The sequence below is a fragment of the Cydia pomonella genome, chromosome 3 (genome assembly GCF_033807575.1).
Source record: "Cydia pomonella isolate Wapato2018A chromosome 3, ilCydPomo1, whole genome shotgun sequence".
Lineage (NCBI taxonomy): Eukaryota > Metazoa > Arthropoda > Insecta > Lepidoptera > Tortricidae > Cydia > Cydia pomonella.
The window spans coordinates 10496817-10523529 of NC_084705.1; the positions used below are offsets into that span (position 1 = coordinate 10496817).

Here is a 26713-nt window from a genome sequence, read left to right on the forward strand (position 1 = left end):
CCACCAGCATGTAGATGAGCGAGGGCCGGTGCTGCGCCGCCTTGTGGCCGCGCCATGTTCCTGTATAGTTACCTCGTGGCGCGGAGAGCGGCGCGGAGGGGTGGTCGGGGGTGCGCGGCAGGCCGGAGCGGCCCACCAGCATGGAGATGAGCGAGGGCCGGTGCTGCGCCGCCTTGTGGCCGCGCCATGTTCCTATATAGTTACCTCGTGGCGCGGAGAGCGGCGCGGAGGGGTGGTCGGGGGTGCGCGGCAGGCCGGAGCGGCCCACCAGCATGGAGATGAGCGAGGGCCGGTGCTGCGCCGCCTTGTGGCCGCGCCATGTTCCTATATAGTTACCTCGTGGCGCGGAGAGCGGCGCGGAGGGGTGGTCGGGGGTGCGCGGCAGGCCGGAGCGGCCCACCAGCATGGAGATGAGCGAGGGCCGGTGCTGCGCCGCCTTGTGGCCGCGCCATGTTCCTATATAGTTACCTCGTGGCGCGGAGAGCGGCGCGGAGGGGTGGTCGGGGGTGCGCGGCAGGCCGGAGCGGCCCACCAGCATGGAGATGAGCGAGGGCCGGTGCTGCGCCGCCTTGTGGCCGCGCCATGTTCCTATATAGTTACCTCGTGGCGCGGAGAGCGGCGCGGAGGGGTGGTCGGGGGTGCGCGGCAGGCCGGAGCGGCCCACCAGCATGGAGATGAGCGAGGGCCGGTGCTGCGCCGCCTTGTGGCCGCGCCATGTTCCTATATAGTTACCTCGTGGCGCGGAGAGCGGCGCGGAGGGGTGGTCGGGGGTGCGCGGCAGGCCGGAGCGGCCCACCAGCATGGAGATGAGCGAGGGCCGGTGCTGCGCCGCCTTTTCACCTGCGCGTCCGAACACTTCAGACGCGCGCTTGCCGCCCGCGCTTATGTTCTCCGCTATTTGTTCTGAAATAAAATACACCATCTAAAATACGAAATATTTCAGTTTGATAAGTTAGAAATTATAAAATCAAACGAGAATACTCGCTTGGCTGTAACCATTGCGGACCGATCATTAAAAATGAAACGAACGAGGACGAGAGGACGTGAGCATCAGAAGTGCGAGTGCCAAAATGAATGAATAGATGTCACGAGCAAATCTGCGCGGTGAACCAGGGCGTATTTGAAAAGTCACTGTGGTCGGTTTTCAAGGCTCGTGCAGTTAGAATACTGACCAAACTTGCAGTGGTCGTGCTTGTCGCGCAGCGTGCGCAGGTCGCGCGCCAGCTCGGCCAGCAGCGCGCCGCGCGCGCGGGCGGCGGGCAGCTTCAGCCCGCGGACGCGCTCGCGCACCACGAACTGCATGTGCCGCTCGTTGTCGCCGATGGGCGGCTGGGATAGCTGCGAGTATGCGGAAGATCTGAATACGTGCACTATAATACAAGGCTAGGAATCGGTTTATTTCAGTTTTACTCCGGTATAAGAACGCGAACGTTGTAAGAACTTTATTGTAACCTAAATAAACCGATTTAATCGACGAGCGACGAGACGGCCGGCTGGCCGGGTGGTGTGCCACGTAAACAAAGACAGCGACATAGGAAGAAACCGGTTTTTATTGTTCAAAACCGATTAATCTGACAAGAACTCTATTGAAATATTCTCCTAAAAACCGGTTTTACGAACGAAACCGAATTTGAAAGGTTTTGTGCCAAGTATATGATAACGGTTTGGAAATGTAAACGGTTTCAGAGCCTTGCTATAATAGTTTCAGCACGGGTGCTACGTACAGCTGATTACTTAATGCTTAGTGAACCGCACCAAGCGCCCGCACTGCATTAATAATGGTTACTGTGATATCATATCAACTATTAAACTACTGACGAACGGAATGAACCAAAAAATAATACTAACTAAAACTATTTTGGCTCAGTGATCCAGAAGAATCTTGGCCTCCGAAAAAAAAGCGTGCCACCTGTCCCAATCCTGCCAGTTATTGACGCGAAGTTGAAGCAGATCCGCTGCCATACTGTCTTTCCAGCGATACTTGGGCCGACCCACCGGACGGCTACCGGTCGGTCGTCCCAAGAACGCCCTCTTGGCAGCCCGATCCTCTCCCATTCTGAGTAGTTGACCGAACCAGTTCGTTTCGCCGATGATATTGGGCTCCGCCACTAATTCCTCGATCACGGCATTTTTCAGGATTCTCCAGGTGCCGTCATCTCTCTGAATAGGTCCCAGGATCTTGCGAAACACTTTCCTCTCCTAAAACTAATACTATTTCTTGAATTTACAACAAAAATGAAACGCACACAGTACCTTGTGCACAATGAACGGCAGCAGCAGCACGAACAGCGGCGTGCGGTAGGTGACGACGTGCTCGAGGAAGTCCCACAGGTGCGCCGCGGCCTCGTTGCGGCGGCCCAGGTCGCGCATGGCGCGCGCGATGCGGCCCCACTCCGAACACAGCTCCGAGGTGAAGCAAGCGCATAGCACTTTTAGGGCTGCAATTTTAAAGGAAGATTAGCCAGTTCAATTGTTATAGACGTAACGAGCAGATATTTTTTTATTATTATTCTGAGATTTGTGAATTGATTTTTCCAGCAGAACATTCACAACGTATGTTTCAAATCTTTTAACCAATCTTCAATTCAATGTCATAAAAGCAATAGCCCTTGGAAAAAAGCAAGATAATACACAGCCGCGATGAATTTAAAATCCATATCTCACCGAGGAAGGCGATCTTGTAGAGCTGGTGCGACAGCTTGGTGGTGTTGCGCGTGTCGCGACTGCCAGTGAAGGTGAGCGAGTTGGCGCGGGCCTCGGCCGCGTTGAGCTTGGCGTTGACGGCGGCCAGCTGGCCCGGCGCGGCGGGCGGGCACAGCGCGCTCAGCACCACGGACACGATGTACGACACGTCCGACTGCCGCAGCGGGGGCACATCTGCACATCAATATACATATATTAGGCTTGTCCGCTTTCATCCGTCTAATCGTGCTCTGCATCAGTACCCAAACCTCCTTAAGGTTTTGCCTGCTATCGGTCTTGTAATACCTAACCTACAGCAACTTTTAAAAGAGAGTTACGTTATGCATGCTCAGATTTATTTTCTTCTTAAAAGTTGCCATGGGGTTCGTTTTCCATGAACTCCATGTTTTTAGTGTTTTCGGAGTTTGAATATGACAAAAATTTCAGCTTCAAAGTACAGATGAAATGATAAGTAATTTTAAATATTGGCAGTTTTCACACAATAATCATGGCCACTGACTACAATTTCTTATCGCTAAAATATTTAAAATCGCATGATGATTTTGCGCAAAGGTGTATAAAGATTTTTCACTCGGTCGCAATTTATTCGTCATGAAACTCATGAACCTTTCGCAACGCGCACTCACATATACAATCAACCATTTAAATTTGATTACCTTTCCGCCCGCTTCCCACTCGCAAACAAAGAGGCATAAACAAATTCATTAGCATGTTTTCAGTTTTCTCCGCTGACTGAAAAATAGCACTGCCTCCGCACATTTGCTCCAAAGAGTAGCTGTCCTGGAAGAGAAATCCAGAATGAGGTGGAGCAACTTGAATACGCGAATACCAGTACAGTATTTAATCTGAGTATCAAACTATCTCATAACAACGTAATGTGAAGAAATCTCAATAAAATATTGAATTAGTAGATTTTAATATTATAGATATTCTGTATCTGAAGTAACGTACCTATTTATGACTAATAAACATGCGTGGAAGAAGAACACAAAAACGAAGTGATTTGCGGACAAGTTGGGTTATGTTTTGCAGCATTGACTTTTTAGATTTCGTACACACTAGGGTGACCAAATACGCATTTAGTTATAGCGTTGTACAATTTTAACCCTACCAAATCTACCTAGCCTAGGGACAAAACATCTTGTTGCTAAAAAGTAATCTTACTCCAGTATTTATGACTTGAAGCGCTATAAGTCGCACGACGGTGCTGCAGAAGTGCGGCGGCGGCGGCTGCGACATCAGCGCCGCCGTCGCAGATGACAAGTTCTCCCCGCTATTGTTTTCAGATACTATTAGAGCCTGTAACGGAAACACAACTTTATTTCTTGTTTGTTAAAGTGGAAAGTTACTCAATATATTTTTATTTAATTCACTGAAGCCCCCAAGCACAATGGCGCGTGACTATAGGGAGCGTGCATGAACTATAGGAGGCAGCACAGGAGCCGTCAGATTTTTGGCGCGAGGCGTATATGTGATGTTTATTGTTCCGATGTAGCCCAAAAGATGGCAGAACCTACTATGCACAAGAAAACACGGGACGTGTAAATGTACATGTTTATGGTTCCGATTCAGGCCACAAGATGGCAGACCCTCCAACGCGCACGGTCCCTATCGAATTTTGAACTTACGATTATATGGAGTAACAATTTCAAGGCCCCACAAGTGAAGCATAAAGAATACTCAATGATTATCACGAAACAATTTTCGAAATTGTAACTAGTAAACCGGCCATGAATGCAGTTGACTTACTTGAACAGTGTTAAGTAGAGTCTTAACTTGCTGCCAATGCATGACGTACGGACATCGTATCATAGTTTCGTATACACCTTTGAGTAGTACTGCCGCAGAGTCCCAGTCAGTGTTGCGCTGAAACATACAATACTTAGTAGAGTTTACTTGACTTTTAAAAACAAGCCAGGAAACTATATTAGCCAAACTTACTCAACTCTAGACTTACCCTTATGCTAGGTTTCTTGGCGATCTTAAGGAAGACCTTATCCAGACGCCTTAGGATCATAATAAGAGCGGGACGTAGGGCGTCATCGGCCCAATCCGCTGCCGGCAGCACCTACGACAAACACTAATTTAAGTTTGAGTCGCCAGTTGATGCCGTACGCTGCGTATAACGACACAACATTAGAAGACAGTAACATTTCAATAAGCGTGCCGCTATTTGGTATATATAGCCCCGTTGACGTTTTAATTTGTTAAAGCGTAGTGGACTGCTCTGATTTAGTTACAATAATGGAAATTAATGCTTACCTGAGTCATATAGCGGTGCAGACCACGGCAGCCCATTGATTCAGGGTCATACGGCGACACCTTCAGGAGTGAGTGTGCGATCTCTGCCAGCCGCTATTAATATTAAAGAAAAATAGTTTATCAGCGCAAATCAGAAATCAAGACAAGAAATAAATCAACAAACTACCCAATTTGTCCAACACAAAGTTACATGAAGAAAAAGAGGTTTTATTATACGTCAGAGTCTAGACTATATTAGACCAGATAATTTTTGAGGTAGAATTTATGAAGCCTGGATAAAGTTCCCGGCTGGACAAATCGAGCCACAATGAGAATACTTGTCCGATATTTGACTCACGGCATGCGACTTGCAGTCGAGCAGCTCGACCGGCTTGCCCTCGCTACCGCCGCTGCCCTTGGAGCCGTTGAGGTCGAGCAGCCGCGTCGTCGCCCGCCCGATGAAGTCTCCCACTAGCGACAGCAACACGTCGCGCGGACGACGGTATTCTGCCCGTATTAACTGCAAATAACCAATACGCTGATGTTGCGATTTATGATGGGTTTGCATTTAATTAGGTTGGTATAAAACGTTAAACTATCTCAGGTTGGAGTAAATTTAGCTAGCCTGATTATTTTATAATGTAGTATGATCTGGTACCTCCGAGTCCTCAGCGCCGGTGTACTCGGGCACGGGCTGCGCGCGCGAGTGGTCGCTGACGTAGCGCGAGTGCGACTCGTCCTCGAGTCCGTCGAGCCTTATAATGTAGTACGGTCTGGTACCTCCGAGTCCTCAGCGCCGGTGTACTCGGGTACGGGCTGCGCGCGCCAGTGGTCGCTGACGTAGCGCGAGTGCGACTCGTCCTCGAGTCCGTCGAGCCTTATAATGTAGTACGGTTTGGTACCTCCGAGTCCTCAGCGCCGGTGTACTCGGGCACGGGCTGCGCGCGCGAGTGGTCGCTGACGTAGCGCGAGTGCGACTCGTCCTCGAGTCCGTCGAGCCTTATAATGTAGTACGGTCTGGTACCTCCGAGTCCTCAGCGCCGGTGTACTCGGGTACGGGCTGCGCGCGCGAGTGGTCGCTGACGTAGCGCGAGTGCGACTCGTCCTCGAGTCCGTCGAGCCTTATAATGTAGTACGGTCTGGTACCTCCGAGTCCTCAGCGCCGGTGTACTCGGGCACGGGCTGCGCGCGCGAGTGGTCGCTGACGTAGCGCGAGTGCGACTCGTCCTCGAGCCCGTCGAGCCTTATAATGTAGTACGGTCTGGTACCTCCGAGTCCTCAGCGCCGGTGTACTCGGGCACGGGCTGCGCGCGCGAGTGGTCGCTGACGTAGCGCGAGTGCGACTCGTCCTCGAGCCCGTCGAGCCTTATAATGTAGTACGGTCTGGTACCTCCGAGTCCTCAGCGCCGGTGTACTCGGGCACGGGCTGCGCGCGCGAGTGGTCGCTGACGTAGCGCGAGTGCGACTCGTCCTCGAGTCCGTCGAGCCTTATAATGTAGTACCGTCTGGTACCTCCGAGTCCTCAGCGCCGGTGTACTCGGGTACGGGCTGCGCGCGCGAGTGGTCGCTGACGTAGCGCGAGTGCGACTCGTCCTCGAGTCCGTCGAGCCTTATAATGTAGTACGGTCTGGTACCTCCGAGTCCTCAGCGCCGGTGTACTCGGGCACGGGCTGCGCGCGCGAGTGGTCGCTGACGTAGCGCGAGTGCGACTCGTCCTCGAGCCCGTCGAGCCCTTTGAACTGGGACGGTGGCGCCGTGCGCACCCCGCGCTGGGACGAGCCCTTGTGCTCCGGCGACGTACGGTATGGCCCGTTGTATGACCTGAAATAATTATATATGATTAACCTCTACCCTACTGGACTACGTGTGTCGCGTAACGCGTGACATATTCCGATTTTTAAAGGTTATTAATGAATATCTATAAATTGTATAATCAATCACAATTAATGTGGTACGTTCGACAATAAAAAACCGGTCAAGTGCGAGTCGGACTCGCGTTTCAAGGGTTCCGTACATAATACAATTTTTAACAATATTTTTTTGTACATCAAAAAACCAGATGTAACGGAAAGTGTTATGGCGCGGTGGCTCATATCCATGCAGTTACAACAGCTGTATGGATAATTTTTATATAAATGTTTAGGAAAGAAGCCACTAAGTATTTAGCAGATTGCAGACCAGATTGAGCCGATTTGTTTTTGCACTTAAGCGACTCAAATCCATCACATCCCAAAAAACCGCCCTTCTGGCGTTTCATGGTTACGTGATGTCAAATCTTAGGTATGGCCTAATATTATGGGGTAACAGTACAAGCGTGTCAGAAATATTTTTACTTTAAAAAAAAATGCTTGTGCGCACTTACGGGGCTCAACAAACTGACTAATGCCGACCAATTTTTAAAGAACTGAACATATTAACACTTCATTCACTCCACATTTATAAAGCGAGTCTATTTGTTAAAAATAACCTAAGCTCATTCTGTAGCTTAGCTTCAACCTCAAGATACAATACCAGACATGGTTTAAACCTACATTATCCGGGAACGACCTCTGCCCTTGTTAATAAAAATATAGTATTTATGTGCACAAAAATTTATAACTATCTCCCTAAGGAACTGAAGGTGGTGTTTAGAAAAAATGTATTACAATAACTTGGAACACTTTGCCATTTCGTAACGAAGCAATGTAAATATAGATATAAGTTCTGTAAATATAGTTGTAAGGTTATTTAATTTGTATATATGTAATAGGTTGAAAATGGAGAAACTGTCTACAGAATAAGATCCTTTATAAATCTTTACTAGAATTGAATGTACCGCTGACAGCGATGGCGCTCGTTTTGCGCTAGAAACGACGCAAAGCTAAAATAACACTTATGCGCGGTATTTACGAAGTGATCTTGTCAGTCCGCGGCCGTTTTTAGAAAAAAAGTGACTTTATTTGATAGACCTTACTTAATTAACACAAGAATAAAATATTATAAATTTCCTGCTACCTAAAGTTGGTCTGGAAGAGATCGCTTTTTAGCGATAAGACCGCCTGTTGTTACCTGGTTCTATTTTCCTTTAAAATTTATTTGTAGTTTTACATATATGTAAAATTTATAATTGTTGGTGCAATAAAGAATATTTACTCACTTACTTATAACAAGTTGTAAAAAAAAAAGTGTGATTTGTTACAGATATTTTACGCTTGCTCTTGTTTGAAGCTGCTGTGTGCGAAAATGTACAAAACTGGTGCAAAGTAGCTCGGGTAGCAAGATAAAATGCAGAACAATATCACAAGCGCCCAAATGTGGCGGTCGAAGGCCAAGGTCCGCGTAGAGCTGAAAGCTCGGAGCGTCCGACGAGTGCGCACTTTAGTACGCAAACACGTAACAATAGTACAACTACCATTGCGGCTGTGTGCCAGATACAGCCTAATTGCATTTTTAGGGTTCCGTAGTCAACTAGGAACCCTTATAGTTTCGCCATGTCCGTCTGTCTGTCTGTCTGTCTGTCTGTCCGAGGCTTTGCTCCGTGGTCGTTAGTGCTAGAAAGCTGAAATTTGGCATGAATATATAAATCAATAAAGCCGACAAAGTCGTACAATAAAATCTAAAAATTTTTTTTTTTTGGGTTCCTCCCCTACACGTAAAGTGGGGGTGAAATTTCTTTTTCGCTTAAACCCTAGAGTGTGGGGTATCGTAGGAAAGGTCTTTCAAAACTAATAGGGGTTTTCAAGAAACATTTTTTGATAAAGTGAACATATTCGGAGATAATCGCTTCGAAAGAAAAAATAAATGTGTGGGGGGGCCCTCTAACTTTTGAACCATAGGTCCAAAAAATATGAAAAAAATCGTGGAAGTAGAGCTTACGAAAGACATAAAATGAAAACTATAGCGGGCATGATCAGTTTAGCTGTTTTTGAGTTATCGCAAAAAGTTTTCCCTTCATAGTAAAAAGACTTACTTTAACTAGGTACTGATTATGCAAATTTGCCTATTTGTTTAACTCGGGTGAAAGGTACCGTTTCATCCCTTGGTTAACAATTTACTATACTTTAAGCGCCAGTTTAGCTTATTGTGACGGAAGAGTAACTACGGAACCCTACACTGAGCGTGGCCCGACATGCTCTTGGCCGGTTTTATTTGTCTTTATTTCGACTCACGCTAGGCGCGCCTCTCTCGGACGCTTCTAGCCTTCGGCCCTACGCGGTGCTCGGCTTACGACCTTCGCAATTAAAATACTTGGAACATTAATCTCCCGCAGCGCAGCTTTCGGCCTTGCGTATACACGTGCCTCTCCCGGACGTGCTTGACTGCAGATTTGTAAAAGATTTTCCTGATATTTTTAGGTATAGAACTATTTTGTGTATTTTTTCAGAACTTCAGACCCAGTACTTTCGGAGATAAAGGGGGAGGAGGGAGGGGGTGGTAACTTTCTTGAATAACTCGTAAACTGTTTATCATAAAATTATGAAAAAGAAACACTTTTGAGATTCTCACAACGAGAGATATAGTTTTTTAATTTTCTCATTTACCCCCCAAAAGTGGCCCCTAAAGTGTCTAAAATTCATTTTACATATGTGTACCAAATTTCAGCTTAATTGGTCCAGTAGTTTTGGAGCAAATAGGCTGTGACAGAAGGGCAGATGGACGGACGGAGGGACAAACAGACGCACGAGTGATCCAATAAGGGTTCCGTTTTTTTCCTTTGAGGTACGGAACCATAAAAAGGATAAAACATTTACATTTAAGTTATTAATCAATAATTATACATTTTTAGATAGTTCTAATAATTCTGTAATTGGTATCGGAAATAGTAGCTGCCATTTTTACTTTTTTTATAGATAATTCGACAGCAAACTTCGGACTTAAAACGGATAAATGGCCTGTTCAATATTCTTTTATTTAATTCAATAGTATTTTAAATGTCATAAGTTCGCTAAACACTCACTTTGACAATCCTTCGCAGTTATTGACAAGAGTTTTGATAGCAATCGCCAGTTGTTGTATGATCTCTTTCTCAGTCTTTCCTTCTCTATTGTACGTTGGTAATTGAATCTGTTTCACGTAGCACGGCAATATCGCTTCCAGTATTATCTGCAAAAAATATAAATTATGAAACTATAAAATGAACCACAGAAACACATCAAAACATTTATGTTTTTATAATATTTCAATCACTTCGCTACTACTAATGAGGGTTTGTGTTGCTAATTTTTAAAAGAGTGGAGCTCAATATACACGATGTTACATGAGGAAACCGAAAGATTTTAACAGTGTATTCCTGATCACATTTAGAAACTAAAATGTCGGATAAACTTTTCTGGCTTTTGCCTAGTTTCAGAGTTAATACCAATAAAAAAAACATGTTATAGTAACTTAGTGGAAAACGCCTTTTTGATGGCGATGATGCTATATGGGGCGTAGTCTAAATATCCTTTACAGTACATATGGGGCTACTTTATAGCACTAGTGCGAAAAGTAGCATATTACGTTACTGTGTCGAACATTTAAAGGGCCATATGTACTGTAAAACGTTGTACGATACATGTGCGAATAGGTAATTCGCAACTCGTGTCGATTTAAAACACTCCCTTCGGTCGTGTTTTAATTTATCGCCACTCGTTTCGAATTTCCTATTTTTCGCACTTGTATCGTAATGTACTATATTGATGGATGTCAAAAAGTGACAAGTAAACCTTTGCAAAAACTAGGTTTAACAAAATAAAAAATCGTGAAAATTAATTTACAGTGCCAGTTTTACCATAACATTAACTTATATGTACAAACACAATCAAAAATTTGAAAAAAAAAAAAATGTTGTTTTTTTTGGCGAAATTTATTTAAACTCATAATTTTTTTTCCTTCTTTTGGCCTTAGAAGTGCGTGGTTAAAATCTTTCGGGTTCCTCGTGTTATATCATGTTTTTATGCGTCGTGTCACTGTTGTCTTCTTAAATTAGAGTATCAGAAATTACTTACAAGCATCTGATAGCCCCGCATGCTCTCCGAAGAGTAAGAGACGACCATTACACACAGGCTGATGCAGTCCAGCACGTTGACCATCTCGTCCTCATCCCGGTAGCAGAAGTCGATGGGCTTGAGCGGCTTCTCTTCTTTGATTAGTTCAGCGATGTGAAGCGGGTCGGGAGAAGGCGTCTCTAAGCTTAGCAGCAGATTGAAGAGACAGCTCGATTGTACCTTCGAGTCAAATAGACCAGAGATTAATGTACTTGAAAAGTTTTATTTGTTTGGGATGTTAAGAAATATGTTGAAGTTTTGTATCTATACAGTTTTTGATGTACGGTCAAGGAATTTGATTTCTGTGCCACATCATACCCTGTCACAGTGGTAAGAAAATGTGATCGCTAGCGGACATTTTTGACTCTATTAAAACTAGCTAAGTTTTTCTGCCATAAAATTTTCTTGCCGAGGTATGGGCGGTTGAGAAACTTAAAAAGGCTATACTATGAAGAGAAAGACAAGGGCAAAATCTACGAAGAAAAAAAAGCAAATATGATATTAAAGGTTACCCGGAAGGTATTGTCCTCATAACAATAAATAACGTTTTCGAATTGTGTGGAATTACCTTACTGGCATCACCATAAGCTGATTCCTCGTCAGTATCCAATATGGCGGAGACGGAGCCGAACATTTGCAGAATGAACGGCTTTCTGTTCAGCAAGTAGAACTGCTTCACGGCGTACTCTATCGTTGTGGTCACTAGCTTGTTCGTTTGGTAATTTGAATAGATCTGAAGCAGTGTCGGCATGATGAGAAGGTATCTGAAAAATAATAACTCATTAAAATGTAGATAGTAGTGGTTCAGCTTTTAAAAATATCCGCATAGTTACAGAGTCTCTATTTAACAAAACGAGATAACAAACAAAATAGATTTATTCCAAGAGATGTTAGCCGGATCATTCAGTTTAAACATTTGGATGGTTAATATTAGGTACGGTTAGGTAGGTGTAAGTCCCATTAAAAAAAAGGTAAAATTCGGTCTCAGTTGTGTATCTTTGGGGACGAAGTTTTAATAAACTACTCTTAAATCTTATAGAAGCGAGATAAGGTTTAGCTTATGGGTTAGCTTATGTATGTATGTTGGTGTTAGCAAATATTCTGAAGAGGGTAAATTATAAAATTACTAAATTAGATCTTCATAATTTAAAAACATTTGTGACCGAGGCAGGCAAAATGTCCCACTTTGTCGCTTGCCATAAGGACGAGATTTTTTTGTATCTTTATACGAATAACCTGTTAAGGCGTCCTTATGGCAAGCGACAAAGTGGGACGTCATGTCGGTCGTGGTCACATTTGAATAACCTAACCTACTACAGTGCCTAAAAGGCTAAAAAATTTGCCATACCCATTAGTAGAAAAGATGTTCTTGAAATTGAACGCAGCGTTGACGTAGGTAGCGATAACGTATCGAAGTATGAGCGAGTCCTCGCTGTGCAGCATGAGCGCGCCGTTCAGCACGTTGAGGAACAGGTGGATGTCGCGCGACGACGTGAAGTTGCCCGCCATGGCCTCGAACATGCGCGCTATGAGGCGGACCCACCTGGAATCCATTTCTAAATTGTAGGCTGAAGATACTGGCCTGTTTCCTCAACTGACTTTTCAGCTGGAGACCTTGACCATTTTGGACAGGATCTAGTGGTTGTATGCTCAATAATATAGGTAATTATAATCTTGTGTTTTCATATCCTAATAATAGATAACAGCGCCATATATATATATATATATATACTATTTCTTCAACAACCCACATAAACTTGAACAGTTGTAGATCAGCCTCGAGCGCCTTGCGTGGAAACACTTACAGTTCTAAGGGAATATGAAGTGTTCAAAAGTTACTTATTAATAACATACATAAACTTGTGTAGCACATCCAAGCCGAGTAGCGTGGAGCCGAGCGCCCCTCTGCTGTACAGTTGCAGATCAGCTTCGAGCGCCTTGCGCGGGAATGCTGGCAGCTTCATTAGCTCGTCGTGGAGGAACACCACACGTTGGACCACCTAAAAGGAAGAAAATAGTCTGTTTAAACGAGAAAAACATAGGCTCAGTAGTGGGAGTTTACTAGTGATAACTTCAGATACTCTTTACACAATAAACTTACTAGGGATAATTTCAGATACCCTTCTGGTCTGAGCTCCTGGCAAGACGAGCAATCGACGACACTTCACGCGGTTGTATGCGCAAGCGAATACCGCGGCAAGTTTTAAACGCGATGAGAGTAAACCGCTGGTTTATAGTGAGTAGTCCTACATTATCAAACGTCCCAAAATGCCTGTGCCCCGAAGAGAAATGGTATGCTACAAGTATTTTCCAGCGTTAAAAAAAGAGGTAAGTATATACAGATTATGATACTGCAGTTCTTTAATACGATTATAATCGATGGTTTCATATTTATCTACGAAATAACTACCCAAACTGTTCATCGTAAATTATTTGAAAACAAAAATAAACCTTAAATTTGCTGCTTTTTAGAGCCGCTTGCTAACGTTTTTGTCGCACATAATTAATTTAGTATCATAACGTTACCATGTCGACGTTCTTCAGAATGGCCCAGGTGAGCAGCACCTTGCCGATCTCCACGAACTTGGAGAGCAGCTCCTGCTGCTGCAGCTTGTCGAAGGCCACGTCCGGCGCCATGTGCACCAGCCCCAGCTGCGGGTACTGCGAGCGCTTGAAGAAGTACCAGTCGCGCACGTACGACTGCGGGTTATGGATCTGACCTGCAACCATTTTCCGTGGTTGACAAAATAAACAGGGTAGTGAGTTTATTTTCCATTTTGTTACGCCTTAGTCTCCTTGGAAAAAATGAAAATAGAGGGTCAAAAGTTATGTTGTTCCTGACCAACTAAGTAATAAAGGGTCATAGTAGATGTCCATGGGCATATTATTGGTGTATTTGCAAAACTGTTTCATGATTTTACTGAAAGAAAGGCAACAATATTATTTTCAAAAACGTCTACATCACTATTTGCGTGGCCTTATCTGTTAGGTTGATGCGGCGCTTTAACGCGCTCGCGCAGACTTAATGTCTACTTCTTAAAATATGGTATCTGTTTGCGGAGACTGGACTGTTCAAGTTTACACTTTAATGTAAACTTTACTTTTGAGTGGCATTAACGTGAGACACTTCATTCGGTTCTTTTCTGTCCGATTTAAATTCTTGTATTTTAATTATTTATTCTTTAGTTTAATTATTTTATATTAATTCAAGTCTTGGAGACCTTTTACATCTCTAAGAATAATTTAAAATCGTTTTTATAATTATATTTTACATCACTTAGAGACTTTGAAATCTCTAAAAAATTTTTGGTATTTGTTGGTTGTATTTTTTTTTCATAGTTTTTTTTGTGTAATTCGACATTTAGATACTGTATACATCTCTAATAAAGTATCTGATATTTCATTGATTCCATATTTGAACTTGGATTTTCTTATTTTTATTGTTTGTAAAAAAATTACATGTAAAAGTGCCCCTGTGGCCTATTTGCTGAATAAATGTTTGATGTATCTTACCTAATACTTTTTTTTTCCTGCAGGTTTTTCACGTCACGTTAATTTATTGGTGTCAATACAAAACCATTGGAATCCATGGTAATATATTCATACTCCATTTGACCAAGAGTCCAAGACCAAGCTAGAGGTTGCTGTCTCTTATATCAGCACCCTGCAGTGAAACAAAGATGATGATTCGTAGGTACTTACGAGTTTTAAAATCAACCAGGAAGTGTTCGTTATGTAGGTTTTCTGGTATTCCAAAGAAATCTAGCGATTCCTTTAATATTTGACCAAACTGAGTGTCTTCTTGAATTGGGAACTGTGACGGAATGCAACCCTCATTGTCAGCTGTAAGAAATGAAGTAGTCTTTTTACTAAAAAATGTATGGCATTTTCGTTAGACGATGTTTAAGATTGGATTCTATAGAAACGGCAGTAAATTAGGTATAAAATGATGCAAAGATTTTTTTTATTAAATTCCGTATTAGTTCATGACTATCTCCTCTCACCTGGTCCGTGTACAATAATTTTCTTGGCTGCGGGCACGTTGGCAGTAAGTAAAATAGACGCGTCACATTGCTCCTTGCGTAAAATTTGTTTTAGATCTTTAAACATTATACCATGCACGCTATGGACAACCTGAAAACCAAAATTTGAATAATTATTCTGTTTTTTAACCAACGGGAGGATATATATAGATCCTGTCATTTACGACGAAGCGTGCTTGGACTCGTATTGTCATGTATTTAAAGGTTAGATTTGACAATCTGCGCGTCATCGTAGCTGACACTGCGAATATACTGTGAGAATTGTGTGTGTGTGTGTGTGTGTGTGTGTGTGTGTGTGTGTGTGTGTGTGTGTGTGTGTGTGTGTGTGTGTGTGTGTGTGTGTGTGTGTGTGTGTGTGTGTGTGTGTGTGTGTGTGTGTGTGTGTGTGTGTGTGTGTGTGAGGGTCGGCAACAAGCATGTAACTCCTCAGAAGTTGCAGGCGTACAGCCATGGCGATGGGTTCATCAGGCAGGACGTATGCTTGTTTGCCACCGATGTAGTATAAAAAAAATGATAAAAATTCATATATGTAGAATAAAGAGAAACTTACCATCCAAAGAATAGAAAGAGCTGCTCCAATAAGCCTTTGGCCCTCCTCATGCGGTGACCGGATGTAGAACATGACGTAACCAATGATGTAGTTGTACAGCGCGAAGGCAGCTTGTTGCGGCAGCCGCGGGATGAAGCGGATGAGGTGACGGAGCAACTTGAACATCTCGTCTTGGTGGTCGCGCGTCAGACGTTCTAGTACGTGGCGGAGGAATAAAGCTGAGTCTTCTACTAGGCAGCCCCAAATAACCTGCATAAAATACACCAAGGTTCATCCTCATGGCAAGTATAGTAGCATAAAATAAAGAAAAAAAAACATTAAAGTGATCTGAACCGAACATTCTTGCTGTCATAATAATACTGTCAAAATAAGTGTGAAGACCAAAAAATGAATTAAGGGGCACACTGCAACTATTGAAAAAATAAGGTTTCTGGCCACTCAATCTGCTCTGTCTCTTGACTGAATCATAAACTCTGCTAAACATTTTCTTTATATCGATACCCTATAAGTAGTTCACAATCGTAATAATTACGCGGGGTTGTAATTTAGACTTTTATGTCTGTGCACTACAAATTACAACAATTGTTATTAATGACCCTATGATGAACTAGGGTATCGATATGTAGATTACGCTGTCTTACTTGATTGTGCTACATTTGCTTCCTTCCTTACGACTCGGTCCTGTGGTCTCTTTCAGTAGACATACATAAGATTACAACAATCTGACCTGATAGGCAACCTCGTAGACCGAGCAGCCCTCGGCGGAGACCGCCGCGTCGTCCAGGAGCGACACGATCTCGGCCACGGCCGAGCACAGCGCCGACGGGAACAGCGCCGACGCCACCTGCGTGTGGTGCGAGCCGCGGACGCCTTCTGAGATCTCCTCGTCCGCTGGCGCTGTAACCAATGGACAGATGTTTCAGGAGACTAAGGTAGAATTGGTGATAATTGGTGGCGTATATTTTAAACTTATATATCAGAAAATGGTTTGTCACATTTGATAGTATTTCTTTTATTAGTCAGGAGCATAGCTCAAGAAAACTTGCGCCCCCTGACCTGACTTGAAATCCATGGGAACGTTAGGGTCTGCTAAGTCTTTGAATTGAGATCAGAAAGGGAAAAAAATTAGTTTAAAATCCAAGGAGCTAAGAATTTTCTAAGTACACATACCAAAGGATAAGGTACCAATGCTGCCATTTTTATGTTAGCGAACCTTTATAATATAATATGTATATAAGAGCGTATAAAATAAGAGCATATTTTCGATGATTAATAAAATAAGATAGTCACGTTCGATGTGGTCGTCGGCGGCGTGGTCGAGCGCGGGCTCGCGCGCCGCCTGCCGCGTGATGGGTATGGTGGTGATGAGGAAGCTCTCCCGCTCCGCGCGCTTCTTGTCGTTGCGCTGCTGCAGCGCGCGCTTGATGGCTTCCGTCTGCTGCTTCTTGCGCGTCTTGGTCGCCGTTACTAGCGACCGCTGTGAAAACAATGATAGGAGTTAGTATCGCGAATAGAACAGTAGTATTTTTTAAAACCGTAGTAGTCTATGGCAGTGGAGAGTGTAGTTCGAAATGGATATCTATAGCGATAGTGATTGAAGCTTATCGATTTATAGTTAGAAGTACATTAGAAGCACACACGTGAAGAACTAGGTAGATTTAGGTAATGCTAATATAATAAAGTAAAAAAAACAGTACTTACATGCCGCTCCTGGTTCAAGGTCATCTCCATATCCTTGTCTTTGACCTGCGGCGTCCACGGCGGATCCACGACGGCCAGCGACTCGATCCCGATCTTCGGCGAGGGCAGCGTGAACTCGATGCCGGGAGGAGGCACTTTGAACGTCACGGAGGCGCCCTCCTCCATGCGAGGCCAGACTTGGTAGCGGAGCTTCCACATCACTTGGAATTTTAAGATGGCCTTGATTCTGTAACATGAAAATGTCTTTAGACTAAGATCTAACGGTCGGTAGGATCGGACGCAAAGGCGTACACGCTATTAGATAGAAAAAATAACTTGAATGAAACAAAAATAATAATTATAACGAGACGTCCTTTAATTGTAAAAGATTTGTTTATGCCTTGAAAAAAAAGACATGATATCATAATTCATTGAATTTTTATTTTAGTTAATTTATTGTGAATGTAATTTTATATAGATTAAATTTCTGAAAAAAATATTGAACTGAATTGAATAAGCGCATGTGTAAGCTACAAGAAATCTTTGCGTTTGAACGCGTAGTCGATAAGGACCTTATGAGAACCAACCTGACCGCGGGGTCGGTGTGCTTCAAGTCATTGTGCATAATCTCAGAGGCAGTGAGGGGCGCTTTGACAGCGGCGAGTATGAAGAGCGACGCGGCGCAGGCGCTCAACTCCCGGTCCGGTTCCAATAGTAGCTGCCACGCCACCGCGGCGCTCTCGGCGAAGAGTTGCTCGTCCATCGTGCAGGCGCCTTTGATCAGCGCTGCCAGCGGCGCGTGGTATGCGTCGCGGACCTGAATCAATCACGAGGGCAGTTAGAGCAGTAGTACGTAAGTGTTGAATATTTTGAGAGCAAAAAAGTTCAAATTAATATAATCGTCTGCCGAAGCATTCCGCAGAAAGTGGCAGATTACTTACATGACGCTATTTGTAATTGGTATTTCTGATAAAGTTAGAAGCCGATAGGTATTTTGACGTTTCGGCAGAATGCCCTTGAGACGGGCGATAGTAGTTGCAGGCGATGAGTCGAGCCAGCATGTGATACCAGACTGGCACTGCTGAAGGTGACCTACCTGCCCCTTGAGGTACTTGAGTATAGCGGGCGGCTCGGCCGGCGGGTAGGCGGAGGAAGCGGGCGCGGCGGCGGGCTCCGCGGGCTTCGCCGCGGCCTCCACGCCGGCCGCGTGGTACGCCAGCCCCGCGCTTTCGATCACGGACCTGTCGATTCTGCACGCGAACATAAAACCAACGATTTAATTAGGGTCATTAATAATTTAATTAGGAGATACCAGTATAATTTTAACCGTCAGATAAGTAATAGATACATTAAAAAAATTAAAATGGGCCACTCATGTTTTATAATCGAAAAATGCGCGGCAAGTTCGATACATAACCAGGAACTTCAATAAGAACGCGCTTTTGTTGACCGATATCTACGTACTGTCTACTGTTCAGTTGAATCTGCTCGTTATTTGAGTAATTTTAGACTTAAAAAATGAGTTATCAAGTTTTAGGCTTATAGAGCTTTGTAGGGATGCTTGTCCAATAATGTCGTTCACAAACCTATCAGTGGCGTGTTCCGAAGACTTGCGCGTTCGGCGCCCTCGGCGCGCTCCGCCAAGCCCATCTTCGCTGTTCGTAGTATTCACCTCAGGACCAAACTTCTCTCCATATATCTGAAACATTCATACAAAACTTTAAGAGCCCGGTAACGATTTTAGAGCAAAAATGTAAAATTGATAGATTTAGTCGTTGAAATTGTACCTTTTGTTACGTAATATCTAAATAACAAGTATTGGTTTATTTTAGCATGTTTTTAGGGTTCTGTAGTCAAATGGCAAAAAATTTAACCCTTATGGATTCGTCATGTCTGTCTGTCTGTCCGTTCGTGTCACAGCCACTTTTTTCGGAAACTATAAGAACTATACCGTTGAAACTTGGTAAGTAGATGTATTCTATGAACCGCATTAAGATTTTCACACAAAAATAGAAAAAAAAAACAATACATTTTCAATAAAACCCATACGTGTGGGGTATCTATGGATAGATCTTCAAAAATGATATTGAGGTTTCTAATATAACTTTTTTCTAAATTGAATAGTTTGCGCGAGAGACACTTCCAACGTGGTAAAATATGTGTGTCCCCCCCCCCCCTGTAACTTCTAAAATAAGAGAATGATAAAACTAAAAAAATGTATATGATGTACATTACCATCAAACTTCCACCGAAGATTGGTTGAATGAGATCTAGTAAGTAGTTTTTTTTAATACGTCATAAATGGTACGGAACCCTTCATGGGCGAGTCCGACTCGCGCTTGTTTTTAGGGTTCCGTAGCCAAATGGCAAAAAACGGAACCCTTATAGATTCGTCATATCCGTCTGTCTGTCCGATTATGTCACAGCCACTTTTTTATTTCATCTTGCCTTTTAATAATGAGCTCGCAAGCGTGCGTCCCCGGTAATATGTGACGAGAAGGGACAGTTTTTAAAAATTCATCAAAAAATTATGGTAGTAAATTATACAAAATGATGTGAACAGTTCCAGCAAATGTTGTAGATTGTTTAAGCATCAAAATTATGTTGAAATTACGTCGATTTTCAGAGAAATTGTCACTTGTTTGAAGTAATTTCTGGAGAAAATAGATTTCGCCTATCTTTCATTTACACTACTTCAAATTAATAATAAAGAAAATGTAGTTTATTAAAGTTAAAGTACAGGATATGTGTAATACAAAATTACTATTTTTAGCAGTCCAAACTATACGAAATTTACAAATAAGCTGCGCTGCTGCACTGCTTTACGCGGGTTACCTAAGCGTCCATCAGAAAAAAAACATTACATTAAGTGAGTCTGTCTCAAAAAAATGATTTATTAAAATGAAAGATAACAAGACGTGCTAATAGAAACCAGTACTTGTTATTTCTAATAGTTAACAAAAGGTGTACAATTTCATGCGCTAAATCTATCAATTTGTCATTTTTGCGACTAAAATCGATAACGGCCTATTAATGCCACGCCAATTTTAACGCGACGATGCGCTAACCGCAAGTATAACGTTATTCAACTAAAATAATTTCATGTGTTTCCAAATGTGCGCCCTCGTTGGCGCGCATGTCGCGCCGGAAGGAGTACAGATGGCAGCCGTACTGGTGGCACACGAAGTTGAACGAGTTCAGGATCTTTACCATAGCTTAACCTGTACGAATGCTACACTTGCTCAGACATTACCTTCTGGACGGACTTTATGAGGCCGGTGCTGGCGCGCATGTTGCGACGGAAGCAGTACGGATGGCAGAAGTTCTAGTGGCAGCATACGTACATAGTTGAACGAGTTGAGGATCTTTCCCATACCTTAACCGGTACGAATGCTACACTTGCTCAGACATTACCTTTTGGATGGACTTCATGAGGCGGGCGCTGGCGCGCATGTTGTGATGGAAGCAGTACGGAAGGCAGAAGTTCTGGTGGCAGCATACATATATAGTTGAACGAGTTCAGGATCTTTCCCATACCTTAACCGGTTCGGATGCTACACTTGCTCAGACATTACCTTCTGGACGGACTTCATGAGGCGGGCGCTGGCGCGCATGTTGCGACGGAAGCAGTATGGATGGCAGAAGTTCTGGTGGCAGCATACGTAGTTGAACGAGTTCAGGAACTTTACCATAACCTGCAACGCAAATATCGCTATACTTGGTGTGTAAGAGGGACAAGAGTAATATTAAAAAAGTTGTAGATCATGTTCGAAAACGCGAGTAATTTGATGTAAAAACACGGACATAACATTACCTAGTCAGGTCATAATTCATGTGCATTGGTATTGCCGAAATTGCAACTGTACGTGTTGTGCCAAACCACTCGTTGGATGGCAGTCAAAAATTAGCGTGTCACTGAAAAGTATCCTAAGTTTGAAGGGTATTAGGTGAAGTACAGACCTGTCGGAGAGCTAAATGCTGGTGATAAAATAACGTTCTAATCTAATAAAGTAGGTTTATACATATAAACAATTGTACCTATTTTATTGATGTGACACAGATTTTTACTCCCTTTTGTAAAGTATAATTTTTCACAATCTAGCCGCGTATTTGCGTCTACCAACAATCCCAAAGTAAACAAGTAGTAAATAAAGACACGATCTAAATTTAAAACTAATTATATGTATTACGTTTTGATCAGTAGGGGGAGTTTATAATAATTTACCCGAAAGCATACGGAAACTACAGGACATCCATATATTCAAAAAAGAAGTTTTCAAATTCCTAGTAAATAAAGCATATTACTCCATAAAAGAATATCTAGATGATTATAACCTAATGACATAAATAGTAATTATAACCATGACTAATGATATATTTTGATTTAATTGAATTTTGAACTGTATTTTAATTGTATTTGAATTTTGAACTGTATTTAAATTTAATTGTATTGTAATACTAATTTTAATTCTTTTATTTTATAAGTTACAACATTGTGCAATTTTTAATTAGATTTTCGTTACTTCTGACATTTGTATGCCGACCGGCGACAAATAGTGTTCAAATGTAATATACCTAAGACCTATTTATACCTATGTTTTACAAATAAAGCATTCTGATTCTGAATCTGATCAGTATAGTGATAAAAGCTTTGTATAACATTTTATCAGTCAAAACCTTTGTGAGAGAACTTATGACCTAACTAAGTACATATTAGTTTACTGGTCAAAATTCAGTTTTATAATGATCCATGAAATTACAAAGTGAATGCTAATAAATGTACTGCCAAGAAAGGTTTACGTCAGGTCAAGTACAGTCCACTACTTGATCGAACGTAAAGTTTTCTAGGCAGGTGTTCAACTAACTGATCGCTTGCTAATTTATATTAGGATACAACTTTGTTAAATACCACTCCAAAAAGCGTTACTACATTAAAATCCAACTATTAGTATTTTTCTAATTAGGCTGATTTTAAGCTTCTTTACTTTAAACTACGCTAGAAAACTATTTCGTCCATTTCTATTTATGTAGGGTGCTTTATTTTGTGTACTATTTTAATAATTCTCCAACACATGCCCAAAAATGATTATTTCGCGCAATCGGTGTAGATCAATATTAAATAAAATCCACACCACAGGTGTGGAGACATAGCGCGCATTCGATGTGCATATTAGGTTTTTGAGTATAACTATAGCTTAGACTTAAACTACACATGGCGCAACACATTCATACACACACACACACACACAACACCAACACACACGCAAACTAAACAATTCCAAACAGAAGTTTACATTATACACCTCGAATGCACTCTCAACACCTGTGGTCAGGTAAGTTTTTATAAAACATTATTATTAATTTACAAAAAATAAAGAACTTACATTTTTATGCTGTATATTTTTTTGCTGCATCGTTGGAGAGAGCGCTACATTTAACTTGGCGTGAAAATGGATAGCCTGACTTGCTTAGCCTGTGAACACCATTCAGCCTCCAACCCCAACCTCCAAAGATGACACTAGCCCGGGCTTTTAAGTAGTCAATATGTTATCGTGCGACCAATGTCTATCGTATTTTAATGTGGCGTTCAAAAGGTTTACGCAAGTTAGACAATCCTAGAATTCCCATTCTAAGTAAGTCTAAAGTAATGTACCACTACAAGTATTCAACAAATATGAGGCGATTAAATCACACAGCGATAGCCAAACGGTGTCTGTGAGTGTTTGAAATGACCGTGCTCACCTTAAGCCAAGGAAAACCCTTATTATTATCAGGTGGATCGGTGGAGTTGCTATCCGGACTGTCCGGCGGATGGTCGTGGTCGTCCGACAGCACCCCGGGGCTCTCCTCCCCTCCACTGTCCACCTCGTTTGGCATAATTACTGTGCCCCCTAAAATTTGTTCAAGCGTCAGTCGCAACAAACCTCCAGACGCCAACTCACTAAGGGTGGGCTAGGACCTAGGACTAGTTGTCAAACAATTACCTGCAGGGGGATATATTTCAGACGTGTCACTCCTGTCAGAAAGAGACGAAACCTTTCGCCTGCTTTGTATCGATTCAGAGCGCCGATTAACAACTAAAAAAAAGAAACGTAAATGATCTTTGGCCGGCTGTTTCAACATCGGTTTAAAACTTCGTGCACAGGTTCTTTTGGATTATTTACTTTAATAAGTTTTACATTTCTTTTGTTTGCCAATGGTAGAGCTATACATTTAAATGAGTTACAAATTATATGTATTAAGAAATGTATAGGCTTCTGTTAGACTTGACTTCAGAATCAGTTGACATATTCGTAATGTAAACAATATAGTAAATTCATAAATATTGTTAAATACGCATCCCTTGCGTAGTGCGTACTGTATTTAAAAATAACAATGACGCTTAGAGACATATAAAATGGTAATTTTTTAGGAAGTATTCGAAACAATAATTCCATTGTCAAGACTATACAGAATGTAAAGCATGATATGAATTAGCTTCTCTATAACTTTCGTAATTCTTTAGTTAGTTCGACATTTAATTAAATATATAGGCCTATAAATTAAAATATATAGGCTCTGTTGCTCGAAGATTATTGAGAATCTAATAAACATACAAGGTGTCCACGAGGAACCTGAAAGATTTTAACCATGTATTTCTGAGGCCAAAATATCTAAGGAAAAAAGGCCATTCAGCGAGGCAATGCCGTCACTATTTTTGGCACTTTTGGTCTGGGTGAAAATCAGAGTGGGGAGTAGGTTTCTATTTGTTTATTGGTTTTAATTATATAGATACTAGGTAGGCCGTTGACGAAGCGTGTTGTGGATGTCTTTTGCTTGTTTGTATATATTGACGAAGCCTGTGTCGTGGAATAAATGTTGAGTTTAGGCCAGTTTGACAAAAAAAATGTTGATATTTTCTTTTTATATTTATTCAATGTTTTGTACACAAAAAGGAAATGTTGTTGGTAAAACTATCACTTAAAACCAATTAGTACTTTCTTTTCGTAAATCTTAGTTGTTGCAAAGTGTTATGTACTTGTCACTTTTGGATATCTGTAGGATTAGACAAGGCGCCATAGTGATAACATCGCCATCAAAACGGCGTTTTGCACTAAGTAACAATAAAATGATGTTTTTCTAATTAAAGATTTTAATAAAGTTTATAGGACATTTTAGTCTTGATCAGTAATCTTTCGGGTTCCTAGTGAGCACGTTGTATATTAAAATGCTTATTGATGCAATTTGGAAAGAAAGCATACGGCATTTATGACATTCACAGAACATATTAATAAGGTATATAGTATGATAAACTTATTATTGTATTCCGTGATAAAATTTTAAGAACATATGTAATTTCAAGGACGTATAATTTGCAAATTCATACTTCACGTTGTAAGATAGAAGAGGAAAGTAGTAAAAACTGATAACTGTAGAACACACTTTCATGTTTTTTTACCGATTCGACAGCCGCAAATTGTATTGCCTTTCAATAAAATAAAAAAGAATATAATATGGTTTAGGTGTCGGCAGAAGAGTTGAGGTGAACGATCACACACTGAGGTGAATGACTACATAGACTACTAATGGGAAAACGGTAGTGAATGAACGAATGAATTAATGTGATTTAAATGCATGACATTTAAGCTAAACACCTTGAAGAAATTTGAAGAAATAGAAACACAATGAATTACGAAAATTCGCTTTCGTAGAGAAGAAAAGACTAATTTCAAAAACCCCCTTTCATTATTGTTTGCGTGAGTGACCTCAACTCTGGAGGCGATGCCTATAGCACATTAAGAATAATCACGTGACTCGATAATTTATTTGAAAGTTACAGAGACACGTTAGTTGGATAAAATAACTCTTCACTCCACCAGCCCAAGCCGATAAGTTCACATGCTATTGGCACTTAGCTGAACTTTCCACTAAATATTGGTTTCACTAGACTGTCAAATTATAGTGCTTAATATATCTAGTTATAGTAAAATATGTAAGATATGGCTGGTGTCGTCCAGCGTTACCTACACTTCAACTGTGTACACTTTACAGGCAGCATCAAATAATCATATTCTCTGATTCCTGCGATAAGGGTGTGTTGCAATATATATTCGGCCACTTTGGCTTTCATTATATATTTAATGCTAACTGTATGTCTGCCTTTTTTTTTGTTTAAGAGTACATCATTGGCCACATTATTTTTGCAGATGATAGTTGCAGCGACTAAGGAGCTATTTTGAGGAAGTAGTCTACAGTCAACATCTAATAGACTGTGACGGCCAAATATATCGGAACACATCCTTATTTCTATGGTTACAAATGTATGTTACGATTTATTTGGCCACTGGTTGTCACTATCCATTTGGTGCTGACTGTACGTAACTGTAATTACAACAGAATGCGTACAATTATTCAACGTATCGGTAGTTAGATCTAAGTATAACAAAGCATAATGCAAGGCTTCGTACGTACATTCGTCGACTTCCCTCGCGTCCTTCTGCCGGAGCTTGATGGAGCGTCGCTTGAAGGAGCCGTAGGCCTGATGCTGCTGCGTGCTGCGGCGGTGCAGGCACGCCTTGCCGCGCGACCCTAGCCGCCCCTTCTTATCGTCTACGGGCGTCGGCGGGATTGCGTCCGCCAACTGTTGGTACACAACACGAGACCATTTGTTTCTTATCGTTACAAATAAATTTTACAAAATGTAGTCAATGTAGCGTCTTGGACTGTCACTTGAATTAATAGATATATTAAAAACAGATTAAATGAGTCCCATGGCGACAGTTATATAGCGTACCGTGACGTTGCTCCCGCCTGAGACGTTTTCGGGCTCGTGGATGACGAAAGAGATCTTGCGTTCAGGTTCCGCGCCCGCGATAGACTGTAGGCTCTGCGCCGACGCCTGCGAGTGCCCCATCGAGGACAGCGCCATACTCCACCGCCGGTTCGCTTCCCTACCACACACACAACGTATTATACCACTGTACCCGATATCGAGGCCCAGGCTCTTGGCGTAGCGTTTAGCTCTATTTTCTTTACTATACTTGTCAAAATTTCAAATCTTCTTTACCGAGCATGCCAATGTAGCAAAGCCATTACTTTTACTTGTTATACTAAATACTATACTACCTATTTGCATATTTTGATTACTACCTTTATTCAGTGATTTTGTAAAGTCAGTAAGGGTGAGCTCATAAAAATATTAAATTTATTTAGTGTAATTTTAAACTGTATTTACGGTTTTATTTAGGTAAAGTTAGGTAGGTAAGTTATTAACATACCATGCAGTTAAGTGTGCTGTCGGCACGGATTACCGGTATCGTACTCGTGTACGGTATCGGTACTGAGTCGTGCCTCGCGCGATGAGCGCACTCTAGATAAACAAACTCGTTTTCGAGGTGAGGTTTGCTGAATCGTTTCGTAAAGTTAACTTTAACGAAACCTATGTAGTTCTATACGCATGCACGCTCAGTGCAGTATTCAAGGAAACATGCATTATTTCTTTAGAACACATA

At 42.1% G+C, this 26713-nt stretch overlaps 1 protein-coding gene across 1 annotated transcript in view; it reads right to left on the bottom strand.

Annotated features, from left to right (window-relative positions):
• LOC133516032 (protein unc-80 homolog) overlaps positions 1–26713 on the bottom strand; it is an 82717-nt gene that overhangs the window by 17755 nt on the left and 38249 nt on the right. The window contains exons 31-61 of the mRNA XM_061848716.1: positions 25996–26152; positions 25674–25842; positions 23207–23299; positions 22965–23113; positions 20798–20917; positions 18809–18921; positions 18319–18472; positions 17810–18039; positions 17244–17469; positions 16833–17019; positions 16270–16439; positions 15543–15791; positions 14954–15083; positions 14652–14792; positions 13476–13669; positions 12804–12949; positions 12298–12492; positions 11518–11713; positions 10911–11129; positions 9881–10026; positions 6579–6765; positions 5303–5464; positions 4966–5058; positions 4661–4771; positions 4453–4569; positions 3868–4002; positions 3360–3483; positions 2665–2877; positions 2254–2438; positions 1173–1338; positions 733–903 (exon numbers count right to left, since the gene is read on the bottom strand). Of these exons, the coding sequence (XP_061704700.1) occupies positions 733–903; positions 1173–1338; positions 2254–2438; positions 2665–2877; positions 3360–3483; positions 3868–4002; positions 4453–4569; positions 4661–4771; positions 4966–5058; positions 5303–5464; positions 6579–6765; positions 9881–10026; positions 10911–11129; positions 11518–11713; positions 12298–12492; positions 12804–12949; positions 13476–13669; positions 14652–14792; positions 14954–15083; positions 15543–15791; positions 16270–16439; positions 16833–17019; positions 17244–17469; positions 17810–18039; positions 18319–18472; positions 18809–18921; positions 20798–20917; positions 22965–23113; positions 23207–23299; positions 25674–25842; positions 25996–26152 (5048 nt within the window). The remainder of the gene's footprint in view (positions 1–732; positions 904–1172; positions 1339–2253; positions 2439–2664; positions 2878–3359; positions 3484–3867; positions 4003–4452; positions 4570–4660; positions 4772–4965; positions 5059–5302; positions 5465–6578; positions 6766–9880; positions 10027–10910; positions 11130–11517; positions 11714–12297; positions 12493–12803; positions 12950–13475; positions 13670–14651; positions 14793–14953; positions 15084–15542; positions 15792–16269; positions 16440–16832; positions 17020–17243; positions 17470–17809; positions 18040–18318; positions 18473–18808; positions 18922–20797; positions 20918–22964; positions 23114–23206; positions 23300–25673; positions 25843–25995; positions 26153–26713) is intronic.